The sequence below is a fragment of the Epinephelus lanceolatus genome, chromosome 8, assembly GCF_041903045.1.
Source record: "Epinephelus lanceolatus isolate andai-2023 chromosome 8, ASM4190304v1, whole genome shotgun sequence".
NCBI lineage: Eukaryota > Metazoa > Chordata > Actinopteri > Perciformes > Serranidae > Epinephelus > Epinephelus lanceolatus.
The window spans coordinates 37,339,701-37,358,101 of NC_135741.1; the positions used below are offsets into that span (position 1 = coordinate 37,339,701).

Genomic DNA, 18,401 nt, shown 5'->3' on the forward strand with positions numbered 1-18,401 from the left:
ATCAAAGCTAGTTCTTAGACATGCTATCAGACCACGCTGGAAGCTCATAGTGTTTATGGTTGTTCCGAAACACTTTAAATACACATACTTTGATACAGTCTCTCCTGGAAGACAATCATACTGTTGCATCTTTGTTCACACACAAAGTGACAGAAATAGTTGTAACAAATTAAGGCAGAGAGATAGAGAGAGAAGTTCAAACCCTGGCTGCTCTATCACCTCTGCACAGCTGACCTATTTTACTATGAAAAGTGTAAATATTGGATCACCTGTTTCGTAACGAATGCAGCCTCCCTGTTAATCTGATGTTGGAAAGGTATGGAGGGAGAGAGTTGCAAAGGTTTATGACCATCCCTCAAACAATTCTGATGGAGTATACTGGCTGCTGAAGTATACTTAATAATGTTTTTTAAAGCTCTTTTGCAGATTACAACAGGTGTTGTCCCAAAAACATCTCAAGGCAAAAATGATAGTAAAATCCAATTTAAGAACCAAAGCTCCGTAACATGACACACTGATACCCCTTTTGCACCAACTTGGCTGTGGTTCTTGGATGAGTTCTGTTTAGGATTCTAGAAATTTTGGTGTTGTCTGTTGTGTTGCATGATGTGCAATGGAAGTAAACTGCAGTACCAAAAATGGCTGGTTATATTCATAACCTGCAAGCTTTTATTACATATATTTGTTATTATATATTTAAAAAAAATGCATGGACCAAATGAAGCTCAGTGTAAGTTCAACCAGGAAGACTTTATGCTATCCATTTCCTCTATCCCACTCCCACCACGTCCTCCAATCAGCTGACTTGGGCGTTCCCTCTCCCGGTTATCTTCTTCAGCCATTCATGTTGCTTCTGCCAAACTTTAAATCTGTTCTCCTCGCTGCACTTGTCAGCTGTCATTTTAGGCGGGATTGGCGCACCCTCTTCCACCCCATTCAACTCTAGTCACCTTATCCAGAGCCAAGGACAAGCTCATCTCTTTACCACCCTCCTGGAATATGTCATCACGATGGGGTCTAATCACCAAAGACTCTTCACATTTCTCATACTTATGAGCACATGTAAATATTCTTTTCTTTCAGAATGAGCCTCTCCTGATTGAACTATTAATCAGACCACCGCACGCTCTTTTGTTCCCCTACGATTTCTCACTTGACTTCTCCATTTTTGCCTTCTTGTTCCTCTCTTTCCAGCCTGTAGAATATGACATGTCCACTGATGTTGTCATGGTTCACATTTAAGATTCATAAAAAAACTTCCAGCCAAAAAAAACTTTTCAGCTTCTGAACCAATTTATTTTTGGTCGAAATGCTCTGACCAGATCAATTAGGCTCAAGAACCATAACGGAACAGCTTCCATGTTGGTGGCAAAGGGGTTTTCGAAATAATGGCCTTTTTTTCTTTTTATTTATGGTGCATATGTTGTTTCCCACCGGCTTGTGGGTCTATTTATGGAAATGATGACAGAATGACATCCTCAATTGATGACCTACAGATTCATTAAACGTACAGCCACTGCTTTATTTTAGGTTAAATATGAGCTGCCTTGAGCAGCAGGCAAATCAATCAGTTTACTTTCTTAAATTGACTTCCACCCAGTAACATGAATTATAAAGGGCAGCCAGCTGTAGACCGGTGACTGTAGATTTAACAAGAGGAAGAAATCAAAGTAAAAACATCAGACAGTTAAAAAAGATGTACAAAGAAATCATTTTTGCAGGTACAGAAATGAGGAAGGTGAATGTAAAGCATGCTAAGGGTGATATTGTTATTATTGGTTTCCTTTTTCTTTTTTTGGGTAGTATTGTTGATTACATGTGTATGTACATGTGAAGAGCATGAACAGAGTGGTTTAGTTGTAAGGGTTGGGCGCTGGGGAGACGAACTGGTTTATGGGACTGATTGTGTGCTGATGAGCTAGAACAGAACAGGGGTAGGATGAGACAAGCAGTTTGCTTCTAAATACTCTTTGGACAAGAAATATTAATATATGTTGCACAATGTAAATCTGTTATACATGTTGGCTGTTTTTTTCTACATCTACATAGTATTTAATATTTTTTTAAATGATCATAATTAAGTATTCAATTAAATTCAAAGCTTTGTTTTCATAGTGAACGATTCCAAGTATATAGATATATAGTATATTTTTTTGTGTCAATGTACAGTACAGGCCAAAAGTTTGGACACACCTTCTCATTCAATGCGTTTTCTTTATTTTCATGACTATTTACATTGTAGATTCTCACTGAAGGCATCAAAACTATGAATGAACACATGTGGAGTTATGTACTTAACAAAAAAAGGTGAAATAACTGAAAACATGTTTTATATTCTAGTTTCTTCAAAATAGCCACCCTTTGCTCTGATTACTGCTTTGCACACTCTTGGCATTCTCTCCATGAGCTTCAAGAGGTAGTCACCTGAAATGGTTTCCACTTCACAGGTGTGCCTTATCAGGGTTAATTAGTGGAATTTCTTGCTTTATCAATGGGGTTGGGACCATCAGTTGTGTTGTGCAGAAGTCAGGTTAATACACAGCCGACAGCCCTATTGGACAACTGTTAAAATTCATATTATGGCAAGAACCAATCAGCTAACTAAAGAAAAACGAGTGGCCATCATTACTTTAAGAAATGAAGGTCAATCAGTCCGGAAAATTGCAAAAACTTTAAATGTGTCCCCAAGTGGAGTCGCAAAAACCATCAAGGAGGCCAGGTCAGGAGGCCAGGTCATCTGCCGCAGCACTCCATCACTCTCCTTCTTGGTCAAATAGCCCTTACACAGCCTGGAGGTGTGTTTAGGGTCATTATCCTGTTGAAAAATAAATGATCGTCCAACTAAACGCAAACCGGATGGGATGGCATGTCGCTGCAGGATGCTGTGGTAGCCATGCTGGTTCAGTGTGCCTTCAATTTTGAATAAATCCCCAACAGTGTCACCAGCAAAACACCCCCACACCATCACACCTCCTCCTCCATGCTTCACAGTGGGAACCAGGCATGTGGAATCCATCCGTTCACCTTTTCTGCGTCTCACAAAGAACCAAAGATCTCAAATTTGGACTCATCAGACCAAAGCACAGATTTCCACTGGTCTAATGTCCATTCCTTGTGTTTCTTGGCCCAAACAAATCTCTTCTGCTTGTTGCCTCTCCTTAGCAGTGGTTTCCTAGCAGCTATTTGACCATGAAGGCCTGATTGGTGCAGTCTCCTCTTAACAGTTGTTCTAGAGATGGGTCTGCTGCTAGAACTCTGTGTGGCATTCATCTGGTCTCTGATCTGAGCTGCTGTTAACTTGCCATTTCTGAGGCTGGTGACTCGGATGAACTTATCCTCAGAAGCAGAGGTGACTCTTGGTCTTCCTTTCCTGGGTCGGTCCTCGTGTGCCAGCTTCGTTGTAGCGCTTGATGGTTTTTGCGACTCCACTTGGGGACACATTTAAAGTTTTTGCAATTTTCCGGACTGAATGACCTTCATTTCTTAAAGTAATGATGGCCACTCGTTTTTCTTTAGTTAGCTGATTGGTTCTTGCCATAATATGAATTTTAACAGTTGTCCAATAGGGCTGTCGGCTGTGTATTAACCTGACTTCTGCACAACACAACTGATGGTCCCAACCCCATTGATAAAGCAAGAAATTCCACTAATCAACCCTGATAAGGCACACCTGTGAAGTGGAAACCATTTCAGGTGACTACCTCTTGAAGCTCATGGAGAGAATGCCAAGAGTGTGCAAAGCAGTAATCAGAGCAAAGGGTGGCTATTTTGAAGAAACTAGAATATAAAACATGTTTTCAGTTATTTCACCTTTTTTTGTTAAGTACATAACTCCACATGTGTTCATTCATAGTTTTGATGCCTTCAGTGAGAATCTACAATGTAAATAGTCATGAAAATAAAGAAAACGCATTGAATGAGAAGGTGTGTCCAAACTTTTGGCCTGTACTGTATGCATTTTTAATGTGTACCACAGCTAACAAACAGTTAAATATAAAGTTACTTTAAGAGTGTTTAGCATAATATTATTATTTGACAACAATGTTGATAATCATTTAATAATTTCATAAGAATAAGTGCTGCAAGGGGATGAATATTGTTGAGTGCTGAACTGTCAGACAGATCAAGTGATTTGAAGTCTTCACCTTGGGCTTTAGAGAAATTGTAATCTTTCAATATTTTCTGACATTTACAGACCAAATGCTCAATGTATTAATTGGGAAAATAATTGGAAGATTAATTGATAATAAAACAAATAATTAGTTGCAGCAGCACCCTTACAGACTTGACGCAGTGACGGTGAGCACTTCAAACATGCCACAGTATGACTGAGGGCCAAACAGGGACTAGACCACAAGTCTGAAGGTTTGACATTTGGATTCAGCCTGAGGGGCACAGCACATGCGTGATGGACGCAGTACACATTCATGCTGCGGGTCTGTTTGGATATTCTGCTGATTGATAGTTGGTGGCCGTACTGCAGAAAACACAGATACAAATAAACAATGTGGGATTTGAAAGATTTTGAAAACATAATCTTTTATTCCTTCCTTATTAAATAGAGGGTGCATGTTCAATCTGTCTTAATGATACACACAATATGTTTTGGTTAGAAATACTTTTGTTTTGTTTTTCCCTTTAACATGTAAGCAGCATTAAAGCAGTATTAAAGATGGACTGGTTAAGGTGAAGCTCATTTTGACTACCTAATATACGGTTGGGTAATTTAATGTATGACAAAACAACAGAATATGTCATTATTAATATGTCAAATCTTAGTCAGCTAAGTAACTACAGCAGTCAAATACATGTACTGAGGTACTGAGGTGTATTGGTGTTGTGAAAAATATCAATTTATCTATATATATTGATCCTGAATATCTGAAATGTTTCAATACTCATTTTTCGCTGTACTGATACACGAGTACAAGTTGTGCTGCGCTCTCTCTTGTTAATGTTTACCACAGTCATTCTGCTGTTCTCTGCTACTAAACAAGAATACATTGTTGTTATCTTACAGACTTCATTTTATGCCCTAAACTGAAATTTTCCCCATGGTATTTAAAATGGTATCGAATATCAGTATTTTCAAGGTACTGTATTAAAGTGAAATTATACAATATACTGTATAGCATAAGATGGAAGGACCTGGATAAGGGCTCACCTCAAGCTGGCTTCCTGCAGTCTGATTGGTTGTCTGCAGCTCAGGTAGGGCAGGCAGGCTTCACATACAGCATCAAGGTCAGCCTCACCTGAGAAAACCAAACAGAGGACCCTTAATCAAGAGATTTTTTACATAATATCAATACAATGTCATAACATCATATCACAGATGAAGAACTTTAGTCATCAAACGAGAAATATATTCTTATCAGAAAACAAATGGCCAATATCTATATCAACTTTATATATCACTTCCTAAAATCCACATGATCAGGAACTCAAGATGTAATCACAGCTCCCAGTGTACAGCATGACTTGGTTAGATGGTAGATTGGAAAGGGAGGAGGAAGAGGAAGAGAAGAAGATGAAAGAGGAGGGGAAAAAAGAAATAGATCATGCCTGGACTTTACCCTTTCTAACTCCTAATGAGCTGAGAGAAACTGCTGAGATGGCTGAGGAAAAATTTCACAGCAGGCTGTTTCCACATCTCTGGATTTCACACATCCACTCCTCTCCCTTTGAGGAGTGGATGTGTGTGAAAATTGCTACCTTTCCCTCTATCCTTCCCTTCATCTTTTTCCTCACTTCCTACAGTTTTATATACATTGACCCACCTGCCGTCACTCTCTCCCTCCCCTCCCCTTCTTTATCTGTACCTTTCATAACATTGCCAGCTCCTGCTCCCTCCATCTACTTGACTCCTTTCCACTCTTTCATCTCCTCTCCCTATCTCTTGCACTCTCTCTCTCTCCATCGTTCCCAGCAGACATTTAGCGATTCCCTAAGCTGCAAACTGGGCTGCCTTTCAAGCCTCATTTCAAAACATGTCTCTCTCCCTCTCTGCTTACTCTATTTGCCAATTCAACCCACACTCGGCTTGAACCAGGCCTGCTCGCTGTGTGTCAAGAATAAAAGCAGCAGTGCACATTTCAGAGTTAAATGGGATTATTTAGCAACCGCTTTTATCCCTTTTCTTCCTCCCTTTCTGGTGCTGCACTCATAGCCTGTAGTCTTTTGTGGAACAAGGTGCTTGGAGGGGAGCAGAGAAGTGAGAAATACTAAAGAGGAGAGGGCCAGGTGCTGTTAAGATTTTGTGGCAAATGAATAACGGGGTGGAATTGGAGCTGAAGCTAGAACTGCGGCTGAAATGTATTATTTGCTTCAGTCAATCTGTGTTTCTGTCTTTCTCTCTCTGTGACTGATGCTTGGTAATTGGCTTGCTGCAGGCGTCCCAGAGGTAAGCTGTAGCCAAATCGGTATTCACATGAGTAAGGCTGCAGCCACTGACTGTTTCTCTCCTGCTCTTTCACATTTTCCTCCATCTCCAACTCCAAGTCTCTCCCATTCTGATATGGAGGAGGACAGCGTCAAGTGCCACTAAGAAAAAAACATGCACAATGGTCTTAAAAGAATTGACTAGAACCTATCCTCTGATATGGCAGTAAAGACACATTTTTTAATTGCAATGGATGGAGGTTGATTTTCCACTAGCCTATATAAGGCTGTACTGTACTAGGAAAAATCTTTATGTACAATACACCAGGTCAATATGCCAAAATCACCAAATGCAGTTCCAAGAGTAGTAGAAAAATCTCTCAATGATCCTTTTCCATTTTTTCCATTTTGGCTACAGTTAACTCCTGCTATCATCATCATCATCATCATCATGTCGAGTGTACTTATTAATCCCAATGGGAAATATTTAAGCATAAACTGTCTTTAACACAACAGCCGGTGAGCAGCCTGTTCAGATAAAGCTGGAAATGTTGGGATCTATGTCCTCTTCTTTCAAAACATCACAGAATAGAAAGCGTTGGTATTCCCAAGTGTTAGGTATGTAGTTTACTGTGCAGAAATTCTAGGAACAAAAGACCTGCACAGGCATTAGACCAGGCCCCCAGGAAATGTACGAGCTTTGAAGCAAATTTTTTTTATAGTGGCCAATCAGTTTAGTTACACCATCAAGTGCTGCCCTGTGGCCTAGAAAACCCTTTTCCCCATTTACTTACATGGCAAAAGAGATGTTTTTAAATCAGTGGATACATTTTTTTTTAGCTTCATATCCCCGCGAAATGACTCATTTCACATTGGGATTTAATCCATTTGGTGTGACATCATTTGCAAAGTTTAGAAGAGCCGCACGATAAAATCATTTTATCCCTATTCAAGTTAGCGGTGGCTAAATCAGGAGTAGCTGACTCCATTGCCGGAAGTCTCTTGTACGCCTGCTATATGGGCCACACAATGCGTAAGCACGCCCGATCATCCAGGCAATTTCATATGCCTCCGTTGAAGTTTTCTGTCTTCACGGGCCATTGAGCATCTTTCATAGGAATGAACAGGGTCCCACCCCTAATGGTGTATCCTGTTCTCTTTATACATCCATGCATTAAATTGAGGTAGAAATGCTGCCCTGACCTGAGAATTGAAGACCAAGCCCGACTTTTATTGCCACATTTAAGTTTGATTGTTATTTTAGTTACCGGTATTCAGGGGTGGACTGGCCATCTGGCATACCGGGCATCATCCCGGTGGGCCGTTGACCCAATGTGGGCCAGTCCGGTCTGCTAAATTTTTTTTTTTAAATTATTATTTTGACATGGCTTATTAGACAGCCTATCTGGGCCGGTGCAAGTTTCTTTTTTTTTCTAAACCCCCTCCAATTGGGCCGGCCAGCCACTCATCATTGGCTACAGAGGGCTAGCACTGCAGTGTGTTGCCAGCGGCCATCAACACATTATTGGTCTATTGTTTATCATTGTCAATCAATCATGGGCTGACAGGCTCAGAGAGCCCTGACAGTGCTGTCAATCACTACACGAGCCAGGGTGGGGCGGGACCTCATAGGCTGTTCGCTAACTTAGCTTGCTACGCTACTAGCCCAGTACTAAAAAGACAACGAAAGTGGACAGGAAGAAAAAAACGCCCAGGTGGCGCTGAGAAACAGAGGACTAAAAAGCTAAAATCTCTCGAGGTGGAGGCTGCTAAGTGTGCAAAATTTACAGACCTATTTGGGGCCGTTGTTACCACCCCAGCAGCAACAGGTGCTGCGCCGGGAGATGAGCGAGGGGGGCCGGGTCAGACTCAGCAGCGGGAGCCGGTGGTGATCTTGTCCGTGACCGATGATGAGCGAGTGGAGGCAGACATGGTAAGTAACGTTAGCCTGGGGCTGGCTAGGCTTAACAGAGCTGCCAACTCTCACGCATTGACCGTGAGACTCACGCAACTGACACTTTTCACACGCTCTCACGCCACATGTCCATTTTCTCACGCAGTGAAAACTAAATTCATAACTGATAACATTGTGGCGTGAAAAGAGGATACTGACAGCGCACGGACAGACAAGACAGAGCAGCAAAACGCAGCAGCAGCACCGTGTTATTCAGGTCATCAGGGGGAAAGCAGGAAATATACAGATATCTATTATATTGTAATTTATTCCCATGCATGCTGCTCTGAGTAATCTCAGTCAGCGTCTCTTCCTCTCCTCTCATGTCGTGCGCACAGAGGCAGGAGCGAGTGAGTTACTATGGTTACGGGAATGCTCTGTGTCTCTGTCGCTTTCTCAGGATTCCCAATAATAGGTTTTTAGGTTGGCATACCTATGTGTAGCGGTAGCCAGCAGACAGTGCAGTGCGTAAAACCTCACTCCCCGACACATTAAGATGCGCACTAGCGACAGACACTCGGGGCCATGGATTTTAGTCTGGATTATGTATGTAACTACCTCAATGCTGAAATCTACAATTTTACATTTTTGGTTAACATTATACATGGTTGCTCTGTCTTGTCTTAATCCAAGAGGTTAGGTGGTGTAGAAATGCAGGAAAATTGTTTTAAATTACATGTTTTTTGAACAAATCTCACTCCAAGCTGAAGTCAAAAGTTGGCAGCCCTGAGGCTATATTTTTGAGACATGTCCAAAACAAAGTAAAAAACGTTTTTACATTGAATGTGAATGTGTTACCTTTATTGATAAAGTCAAGCAGTCATTTCTTCATGCAATGCTTTACCTGCAAAGTGGCCCATGAAGCTTTCTGAGAGCAGAGTGTAGTATTTAGTCTGTTCTTACTCTTTTTAATGGAGAAAATACATTTACAACCATTTAGTAAAGTATCCAATTACATACAACAGGAGAAAAACATGAACTGTTTTGGGTGTAAAGACTAAAGCATTAGTTTTGTCTGATGATTTTGAATTATTAAGGGTCAAATACCTTAAAAGTATAATAGCTGCACAGAAAATGTTTATAAACGTATACATATTTTGATCTGGAGTACAAGACGAGGAGAGATAGGATAGGAAAGGATGGTTATTGTCAGAAATTGTCCAATTTGAGGCTTCAGTAAAAGTGCTCAGGCTATTTTACAGCTCTCAAATATTATATTTTTTCTCAGTTGTTTTGGTGCATTTCTCTGATCAGAATTAAAAGTCTCATAACTGTTAGTTCAACCTCCACAACACTGAGTCATTTGTGCACATCATAGCAGCAGTTTCTCATTCCTTCTAACAAATTGCAAATGCTTTTGCACATGCATCAATTGCTTTCATACAATTCTCTGCTGTTTTATAACATCATTTGTTTATGTCATGTCAGTCAAAATGAACTATACTTATGAATACTGAATAGTCATTCCCTATAAAACTAATAGTCCTCATTTAGTTGCTTGTGTCATTACATACAAACATGTTCAACTAGTTGTCAAAATCTGTCAAGCAAATTTTATACATTTCTTTATCACTTTTTTTTCCAGACAATGTCACCTAAATTGAACAATTCCAATGGACTATAATATTGTTTGTGCACAGCTCTAGCCAAAGGGTCAGTGTCTTGTACTCAGTTACCTTATTAAATGCAGTAATGTGTAACTTTTACTGTAGTTTTCAAATGGCTGTGCAAATAGTGCTGTCTTGAGCATTTTCAGGTACTGTCACAAAGATCTGACTTTTTTGCATTGGAAAACACTTAGAGAGTAAAGTGTCATAATGAAAACATGACAAAGCCACTTGACTATCTTGTTCATAAACAATGGTGTCAGGACTTTTTTTATGACAAGCACACTTTCATTGACATGAATACTTGCTTGCTGCAGGTTATCAACACAGTTTTGCAGTTTGTACTAATTGTTTTGAGAAATGCACTAACTGTTGTGCAAATGTTAATAGTGATGTGAGAAATGCTCCAAAGCCACTGAGAAAAACTGTTAAAAAAAACAACAACATTGGATAGAATTGGACCCTGAGCACTATACAAGGCTTAATTATAGCTTTTATCTATAGGTTAAGGTGGCATGCTGTTTTGGCTGCGTAGACTTCCTCTTTAACTCTCTGCCCAGATTTGTGGACTTCTACGTGGTGTCCGCTGATAATGTAGTGGGCTGGTCTGGTCAGAAAATACCAGGGCTGAATTTTTGTCCCAGTCCACCCCTGCCGGTATTGTCCTTTTTTCATATAAATTCATAATAATAAATAAATCTGTTACAGCAGTGATATTAATAGCATTCCTTCTTTCAGCCCTTTTAGACAGTAATCCAACTTCCAGCTTTGACAGCATTATAGTTTAGGTTCCAGTTCTTCTACCAGTATCTTTCAGCTCATAACTTCTTTAGGTAATGCACCAACCAGTCAACAGGAGCTCACAGTGTTGGCTGGATTTTCAAAATAAAAGCCTCCAGATGGCAACAGGAGTTTACCGGGGGGGGCTGGACAAGGTTGGATTTTCAAAATAAAATAAATCAAATGTTCAATAGTTGCAATGAATCAAAAAATAATCTTCAAATCTTTAATCTACCCTACAATTTACTACTTTGAAATTTTATCATTCTCCATAGTTTTATCTACAGATTTTGTGTATGCTTTACAAAAGTCACAGAGAAATTATACATTTTTCATACATTTTTCTATCAACTTTTTCTGCATATTGTAAGCTACAGAAACCATTAAAATATCAAAATATTATGCTCTTAAAGGACTTTTCTGCTGGTAATCAACTTTTTTCAACATTTTATACTGTTTCTAAGAGCAAACCTTCCTCTTTTAGCCCTTTCAGTAATCAAGTTTAACGTCCAGCTTTGACGGTATTACAGTTTAGCCTCCAACATTTCTAGCAATGCATTTCAGTGATTAGCTTCTTGAGGTAATGCAGTTCAGCTTCCAACTCTGCTAGTTTGACGTTTCAATTTCCAGATTTTCAGTAGTGCAGTACAACGCATTTGGGCTTTAAGATTACAGTTTTTCCCAGCACTGCTTGGCAATTTCAGCTGGCAGCATTCACATGCGTTTTCTGCAGGAAATGCATTTTCAAGTTAGGGTTCATTGCTCCATACTTTTGGTGGCAGTAACAGGCACAACACAACGTGACACAGTGGGAGGTAACTGCATTGACAGAGCCACGCCCTCTAGCTGACAACTCTGTCAGGTCACTCCACTATATTTTTGGTTTAGAAGTTACTGTAAGAGAACACCAAGGTACAGGTAAGACTAGCAAAACCACATTATAAGGTTAAAACCCACAGCTACAGTGTAGGATTTACTGTTTGAATCCACAATCATATTTTTCTGCTTTTATCTCTTTGTTTTACACTCTGGGGAGAAATATATCTTATTGTATGTGACTCACGATGGTTTAAGAAAAGCTACTGAAGTAAATACATTTTGCCTCTCAGAAAAAGAAAACATTTTTTTCAGGCATGACTGTTTTTATTCTGAATTTGTTTGCAATACTGTGTTAATATCAAAGCGAGAGCCCAGTATGGCATATCAAACCAAACTGTGAGTTGAATGTATCATTACACCGCTAATGGTGTAGCTGTGGCTGCTTGCTAGGTTTATTTTTTCTCTCTTGTGGGAACCTGGGAGGGAAAAAACAGACAACACCAACCAGGGGTATCAACACCAACACCCAGAGCTGCTACTCTCACCAAGTGACAGAGACTGAAGGGATGTTGAATGAGAGTGGAATAAACTTGGAAAGGAGGTGAACCTAATGGGTAACTATTTGTATCATGACTATATGTACTCTTGGTGGTGGAAGCACTAAAACATCACATTCAGGTGGGTTTGCTGGGAGTGCATTTCTTCCCAAGTTCTTTCTTTGTAATGAACACTATCTAGGCTGTAAAACAGATATATCCTTTCGGCTCTCACTTCTCATAGTAGGCTTGTGGAAACATTTTTACATTTTGATATTGTCATTAAGTAAAAACAATCCAAATGAATAGCATAAGGTCAGTAAGTGTTGTTTTAAAATACATTGCAGAATGGAATATAATGTTTATATCATAATCACTGCTCAGCAGCAAAGTAAAAAACTGTGCTGAAGCCTCTGGACATTGCTGAGCTGTATTAGTTGACACGCCTCTTCAATGTTGCATGGAGGACAGGGACAGTGCCTGCCAAATGGCAGACTGGGGTGATGGTTCCCATTTTAAAAAGGGGGGGGGGGTGATGGGTATGCTCAAATTACAGGGGTATCACACTATTCAACTTTCCTTGGAAAGATTATTCCAGGGTGCTGTAATGGAGGCACCAACTGACTGTCAAACCTCAGATCCAGGAGGAACAATGCAGATTATGTCCTGGTCGTGCATTAATGGACCAGCACATTACCCTTACGGGGTGACTAGGGGGTCATGGGAGTTTGCCCATTAAGTCTACATGTGTTTTGTGGACTTAGAGAAGGCTTATGACTCTGTCCCTTGGGGAGCCCTCTGGGGGATATTGGAGTGTTGCTATGAGGCATACAATCCTTATATAATCAGAGTGAGAGCTGAGTCCAAATTGCCAGCAGAAAGTCAAACACGTTTGCAGTGGGTGTTGGACTCCCTTGTCGTCTATTCTGTTTGTGATTTTTATGGATAGGACCTCAAGGCACAGTCAGGTGGAGGAGAGTGTCTGATTTGGGAACCTCAGAATTGCTTCCCTGTTCTTTGCAGATGATGTATCTCTGTTGGCTTCAACAGATCATGGCCTTAAACATGCACTGGGGTGATTTACAATCAATTGTGAAGCAGATGGGATGAGAGTCAGCCCCTCTGAGGTGAATTACTCTGGGTTGGGAATACAGTTCTGTCCCAAGGACAAGGGTTCAATTATCTCTGGGTCTTGTTCAAGAGTGAGGGTAATATGGAACATGAGACTGATGGGCGGATTGTTGCAGTAATGTATGACAGTTGTACCAAACTACTAAAGGGAAAGCTGAGCCAAAAGGCAAAATAAAGAAGCTCAGACATCTGGACGCAGTTCGGAGAAGAGCTCCTGCTCCTTTGAGCCAGTTGAGGTGATTCTGGCATCCAGGCAATGTTCCTTTGTTTATATTATCTCTGTAAAGCTACATGCTGCCCTGAAGTAACTAACGGAAGTTTCTACAGTAAAGAGACACTAACATTAGGCAAGCACCATGGTCTGTATTCAGTAATTAATACATGAAGTACCTTAGGGGCTGCTAGAAGGGGAAAAGGGGACACGTACCAGGCAGTGCAGTGCAGAAGCAATGTGTACAGACAGCCATGTCATCTTTGGTCTGTACGTCTTCCTTTTTCCAGAGACAAGAGGCCTCAAATTGCATCGTATTGCCTTGCATAAAATGTTAACCGGGTGAATATAGGATCAGTCAAACTGGTAGGAGATCCATTGTAGACCTAGAACACGCTGGTAAGATTCTATGCTTCATCTGGCTTGGGAGCTGGAAACACTGCTGGACAGGAGGATTTCTGAAATACTTTGCTTAGCCTGCCGCTACCAAGAACATGCCGTGGATAAGTGGCAGAAAATGGATAGATGGATGGATGCTTTAATTGTTTGATTTTTTTGGCCACTTGAGGGAAGCTGAACAAGCTGAAAACCCAACAGCTGGCATATCATCATAACATTTTAGTGCAGAACATGCTTATTTATACATTGGGCAGACACAAAGCAACATCACCATTCTTTTGTTGTGTCTGGGCACCTAAAAAAAAAAACTTTAGCTTTGTTCCCCACTAACACCTGGGGTAAATATGTGTCTCTTTAGCTGCTAAATGCTACTGCTGGGCAAATAGCATGCAGTGGCCTTATTGGAGATTTTTTTCTCCTGAAAGCAGCTGCCTGTTACAACTGAAAACTAGGTTGTTGAGAGCCTAATTTGTGAGTCTGAAAACCAAAACAGTGGGCTAAAGGAAGCTAAAAGCTCCAAAGGGCTGAGGGGAACTGCAGAGTTTGATGATACATTTTCTGTGGGTTCATCACTACGAGTGACATATTTCTCATTATACATAGTCATTTAATCTATTAATACTATAAAAAAAAATACTGATCAGTGCAGGATTAATTGCCATTCCTGCACAATTCACCTAAAATAAGGCATACCCAAAGTAAATTGACATCTATGCTTGTTCCATTTTTAGTACATGTACATGCATTGTCTCTTTGAAAGCTAAGACTGAAGTAAAAATCAGTGTAGGTTCTACTGTCATTGAGTTCTGTAAGTTTAAACACACTGAAATAGAAGTTTTTTTTAATCTTATTAATATTTTCATTAAAAAAGCTGGAACTCACTAGCTAGAACACAAGAGGGTGATAGTAGATAACAATATTACAAAAAAATAAATATTTTAACGTTTTTCTAAGGTTTTGTCCAAGCGCTTTACAGAAAAGAGGGTAATACAATGTACTGAATGTGTGAATATGAGTGATAAACAATCAATGGACCGAAATGTCTATTTAGCCGCCTACAGCCGCCCTTCCTTTCAACTAAGGCTTTCTTGGATATTGTAGGCTATTGAGAGGATGTGGACGCTCCTATTGGCTCATGTCAGATGTCAATAAAAAGGTCAGGGTTCAGCCACCATTTTTGTGCCTTGCTATCGGCAATATGTACATGCAAACTGGAGATATTATGGACAATATGTGGAGATATTAGAACATTTGAAGTGATCCAACAAAAGTCCATGGATATTTATGGATGTAATAATGTGTCTGGACTAAATATTCCACTTAATTTGGATTGTCTGAAGCTTTGCTAATGTATGAGGACCATTTTCGTTGGAATATTATTGATGGGTGGATTATGACAGGGCCTCACGGGTGAGTTACAAAAGTTGTTTGTTTGATGGTTGTCTGACGGAAGCGTATATTGTATCCGCTGTGGTGGTTGTATCTTGATTCATCAATTTAATTGCAAGGATTGTAGCTTTTTAAAGATATTTCACATAAGTAATACAAACACAGCAGTTGTTCACATATCATGATGATTTAATTCATCATATGAAGGCCTGCAGGCTGGCCATCAGATGGCTAAGAGTCAAACACTTGGAACATTCACATTTTCTGTTCAATGTTTTGAATTTGTAGAATAAGTACAATAAATAAATACCTGAAGGTATTTGAAATTGAAATTTGAAAATTGAAATTTTGAAGGCAAGTGTATGGACTTTAACTTAAATTAAGATTCTTTATTTGTTTCACATTTGTACCTGTACCAAAGAGAAACGTGCTGCTTGATGTGACCTCATCATCAGTCAAGCAGTGTACAGTATGTCACATTTTCTCTATTATTGGAGACGGGTACAGATGGCTTCTCTGCTGGCACACTTGATGGCTCTTCTCACCTTTTCTCCGCACCTCACTTAAAAGCTCAAGAAGTGAAAGCACTGACGCTGACTGAAGAGCACTGTGTGGTGAGTGTTTGGAGTGCAAAAGCTTAGAGCCGCCAATTTTGCCCGCCCAGGTGAGCATTTATTTCAGAGATTGTCTTCTGTCACCAATACCAGCGTATAACACCAAATATCACCTCTACTGCTGCTGGGTCATCTTCTTGTTAAACCAGCCCTGTTCACAGCAGTTGAATCCAAACCACAGACCATCACCTATACTGAACATGACAAGGACAATACAAAATAATGAACATGTTTTACACACTGATATGCAGTTTGTGTCTTGTGTACATGAACTCAAAGTGGGTTTATCAAATATTTTCTACCAAAACAATATTAAAGGTTTGGGGACTACTGCCAAACGCACAGTGTCTGTCTGACTGTATTTCTATACACAGGTCTCTCAGGTTCTCACACATCTTTCCTGCTGCAGTAAGAGACTGCCTACCACAGTTAAGAGTAAACAAGGTCATCTTGTGATGACAACAGTTCAGAATATGCTTAACATAACAAACAGTAGACAGAACATACACCAATAAGCTGCTGTTTGCACTTTGAATCAAATTTCTTTCAAAATCTAGGATTCTTCACGCCTTTGCCGTCATGTCCAATTTGAAATTCTTCGAGCACTGCAGTGCTGTCACCGCTAACTCAACTGTTAGCCTGGGGAGCACTGCAGACAGCCCTGCCACCTTTGTGACACATGGTGTCACCTGCTGCTAACTTTTCATCTGCCAGTGATATGCTTCAGCAGGAGGGTGGAACATGTGTGAGGGTTCAAGCTAATAGCAACTTTCATACCACACTGTGCAGATGACCCGACTTAAAGTACCACTAAACAAAATCAAATACCAGGTCTCTGAAGTGGTGGACAGAAACTTAACATCTATGCCACTCCCTCAAATCATAAAATCTGATTCTTACTCAGACTTTTGCTTTCTTTTATTTTTTTTAATTGAAAGAATTCGAGCCTTTTTAACTTAAAAAACAAAAATAATGAGCCCAATAAATCAAAACCTCAATATACTGAACCACTTCATGCATACTTTATGTCCTTGGAAAGTAGAAGTGATTACAATTACTTCTTAATGAATGAGAAGGATTTTTATCTGATTGCAACCAACACTTTTTACTGTAGGTGATGAGCATGTTTTTTTCATTATGTAGTTTAAAAAAAAAAAAAAACCACTCAAACCTGCATGCAAAAGTAAAGACACCAAAATAGAGATGAAAAGAAGTCCCTCAGTGCATAAAGATGCTCTTAGCTCCACTATAAGTACTCTGTTTCCTCTTGAGTATTAGCAGTGTCGGAAAATTGGAGCAACCTGAACCCAGTGCGCCTGTGACAGGGACGTCACTGCCTAATGAACATAATGATTGATGAAAAATTAGACAAGCAGCTAATTATATCATCGGTAACACACTGGCACTGAGCCCCCGGGCCACTGTGGATGAACATTGTCGGATATGATGCTGAAGCTATGCCAAGCACAAAATAAACAACTGTAAAAATTTTTTTTACATTTTCAGGTTAATTAATTAAATGTCCTCTTTTCCTGTAGCTTTTGCATTTGCTGATTGCTGCACAGATTTAATGGCATTTCTTGCTTGATTGTGGTGAAATGGAGCTTGAGGGAGAACAGTTGCTTGCAGCAGTTATCGTAAGTGCAACTAAGGATTCGGCAGCATCCCGTTGGGTTAGCTGGCTGTAGTCTGTATGCTCAAAGTTGGCTTTAAAATATGTTGAGTTCAAGCACTGCCACGGTCCTTTTTAGTCATCAAATTCCACTGAGTATAGTGTGACTTTCTGTATGAGTGGAAATGGCATGTATAATTATGCACACTGTAATGGATAGGATAAGCTGGGACGTGGGCTGTGCTATCAGCAAAGGACAATACATAAAACAATAAAGATTAAGCAAGAAAATGGAAAATCTGAAAGAGTGCTGAATGCAATGAAATCATTGCCTTGTCCTGAATACTGACACACACCAAAAATAAACTATGATAACTATATTATATATAATAGGGTCGATAAATAGGTGGACTGCATCTTAAGTTATCCCAATCAAATTTTCAAGATGCAACACTGAATCGTGTCTTCAGTTCTTCATAGTAAAACAGAGCAGAGACATTGAGATACACTAACTCCTGCTGTGGTGCTCCTGCCTGGTTTTCACTGTTATACAAGACTGCCATCTGGTGGTTAAACAAGTCACCATGTTCAGTGTGTGCATTTGCAAGGAGCATCTTTGACAAAGTCTTAGGAATGCAGTGACTACGGGCTGGATGCAGAGGAACTTTCAATATAAAGTCAACAAAACTAAGGTTACATTTTAAAGGAATAACCTGTAGATAAAACAACAAATACTTGGGGCTTTAGGGGGAGTTTTAATCTGTAACTACTTCTTCACAAACCACGGCCAGGTGCAGTGACTGTGAACTGTGCTTCAAAGTCTTTCAATGAAATGAGGTTGCCAGGTTTGGTAGGGCTGAGCCTGCACAGAGAGCCAAACAAAAACCTGTGCCTGTTAAGAATATAGTTCAAGAATATAGTTCACACCTAACCCCCCCTTATGATCTCAAACTGTCATCTTTATACCTCTT

At 40.0% G+C, this 18,401-nt stretch overlaps 1 protein-coding gene across 2 annotated transcripts in view; it reads right to left on the reverse strand.

The window, feature by feature from the left end:
* tti1 (TELO2 interacting protein 1) overlaps positions 1-18,401 on the reverse strand; it is a 37,769-nt gene that overhangs the window by 1,408 nt on the left and 17,960 nt on the right. For both annotated transcript variants that reach the window (XM_078170235.1, XM_033628132.2), the window contains exon 13: positions 5,165-5,252. In XM_078170235.1, coding sequence (XP_078026361.1) covers positions 5,165-5,252 — 88 coding nt within the window. The remainder of the gene's footprint in view (positions 1-5,164; positions 5,253-18,401) is intronic.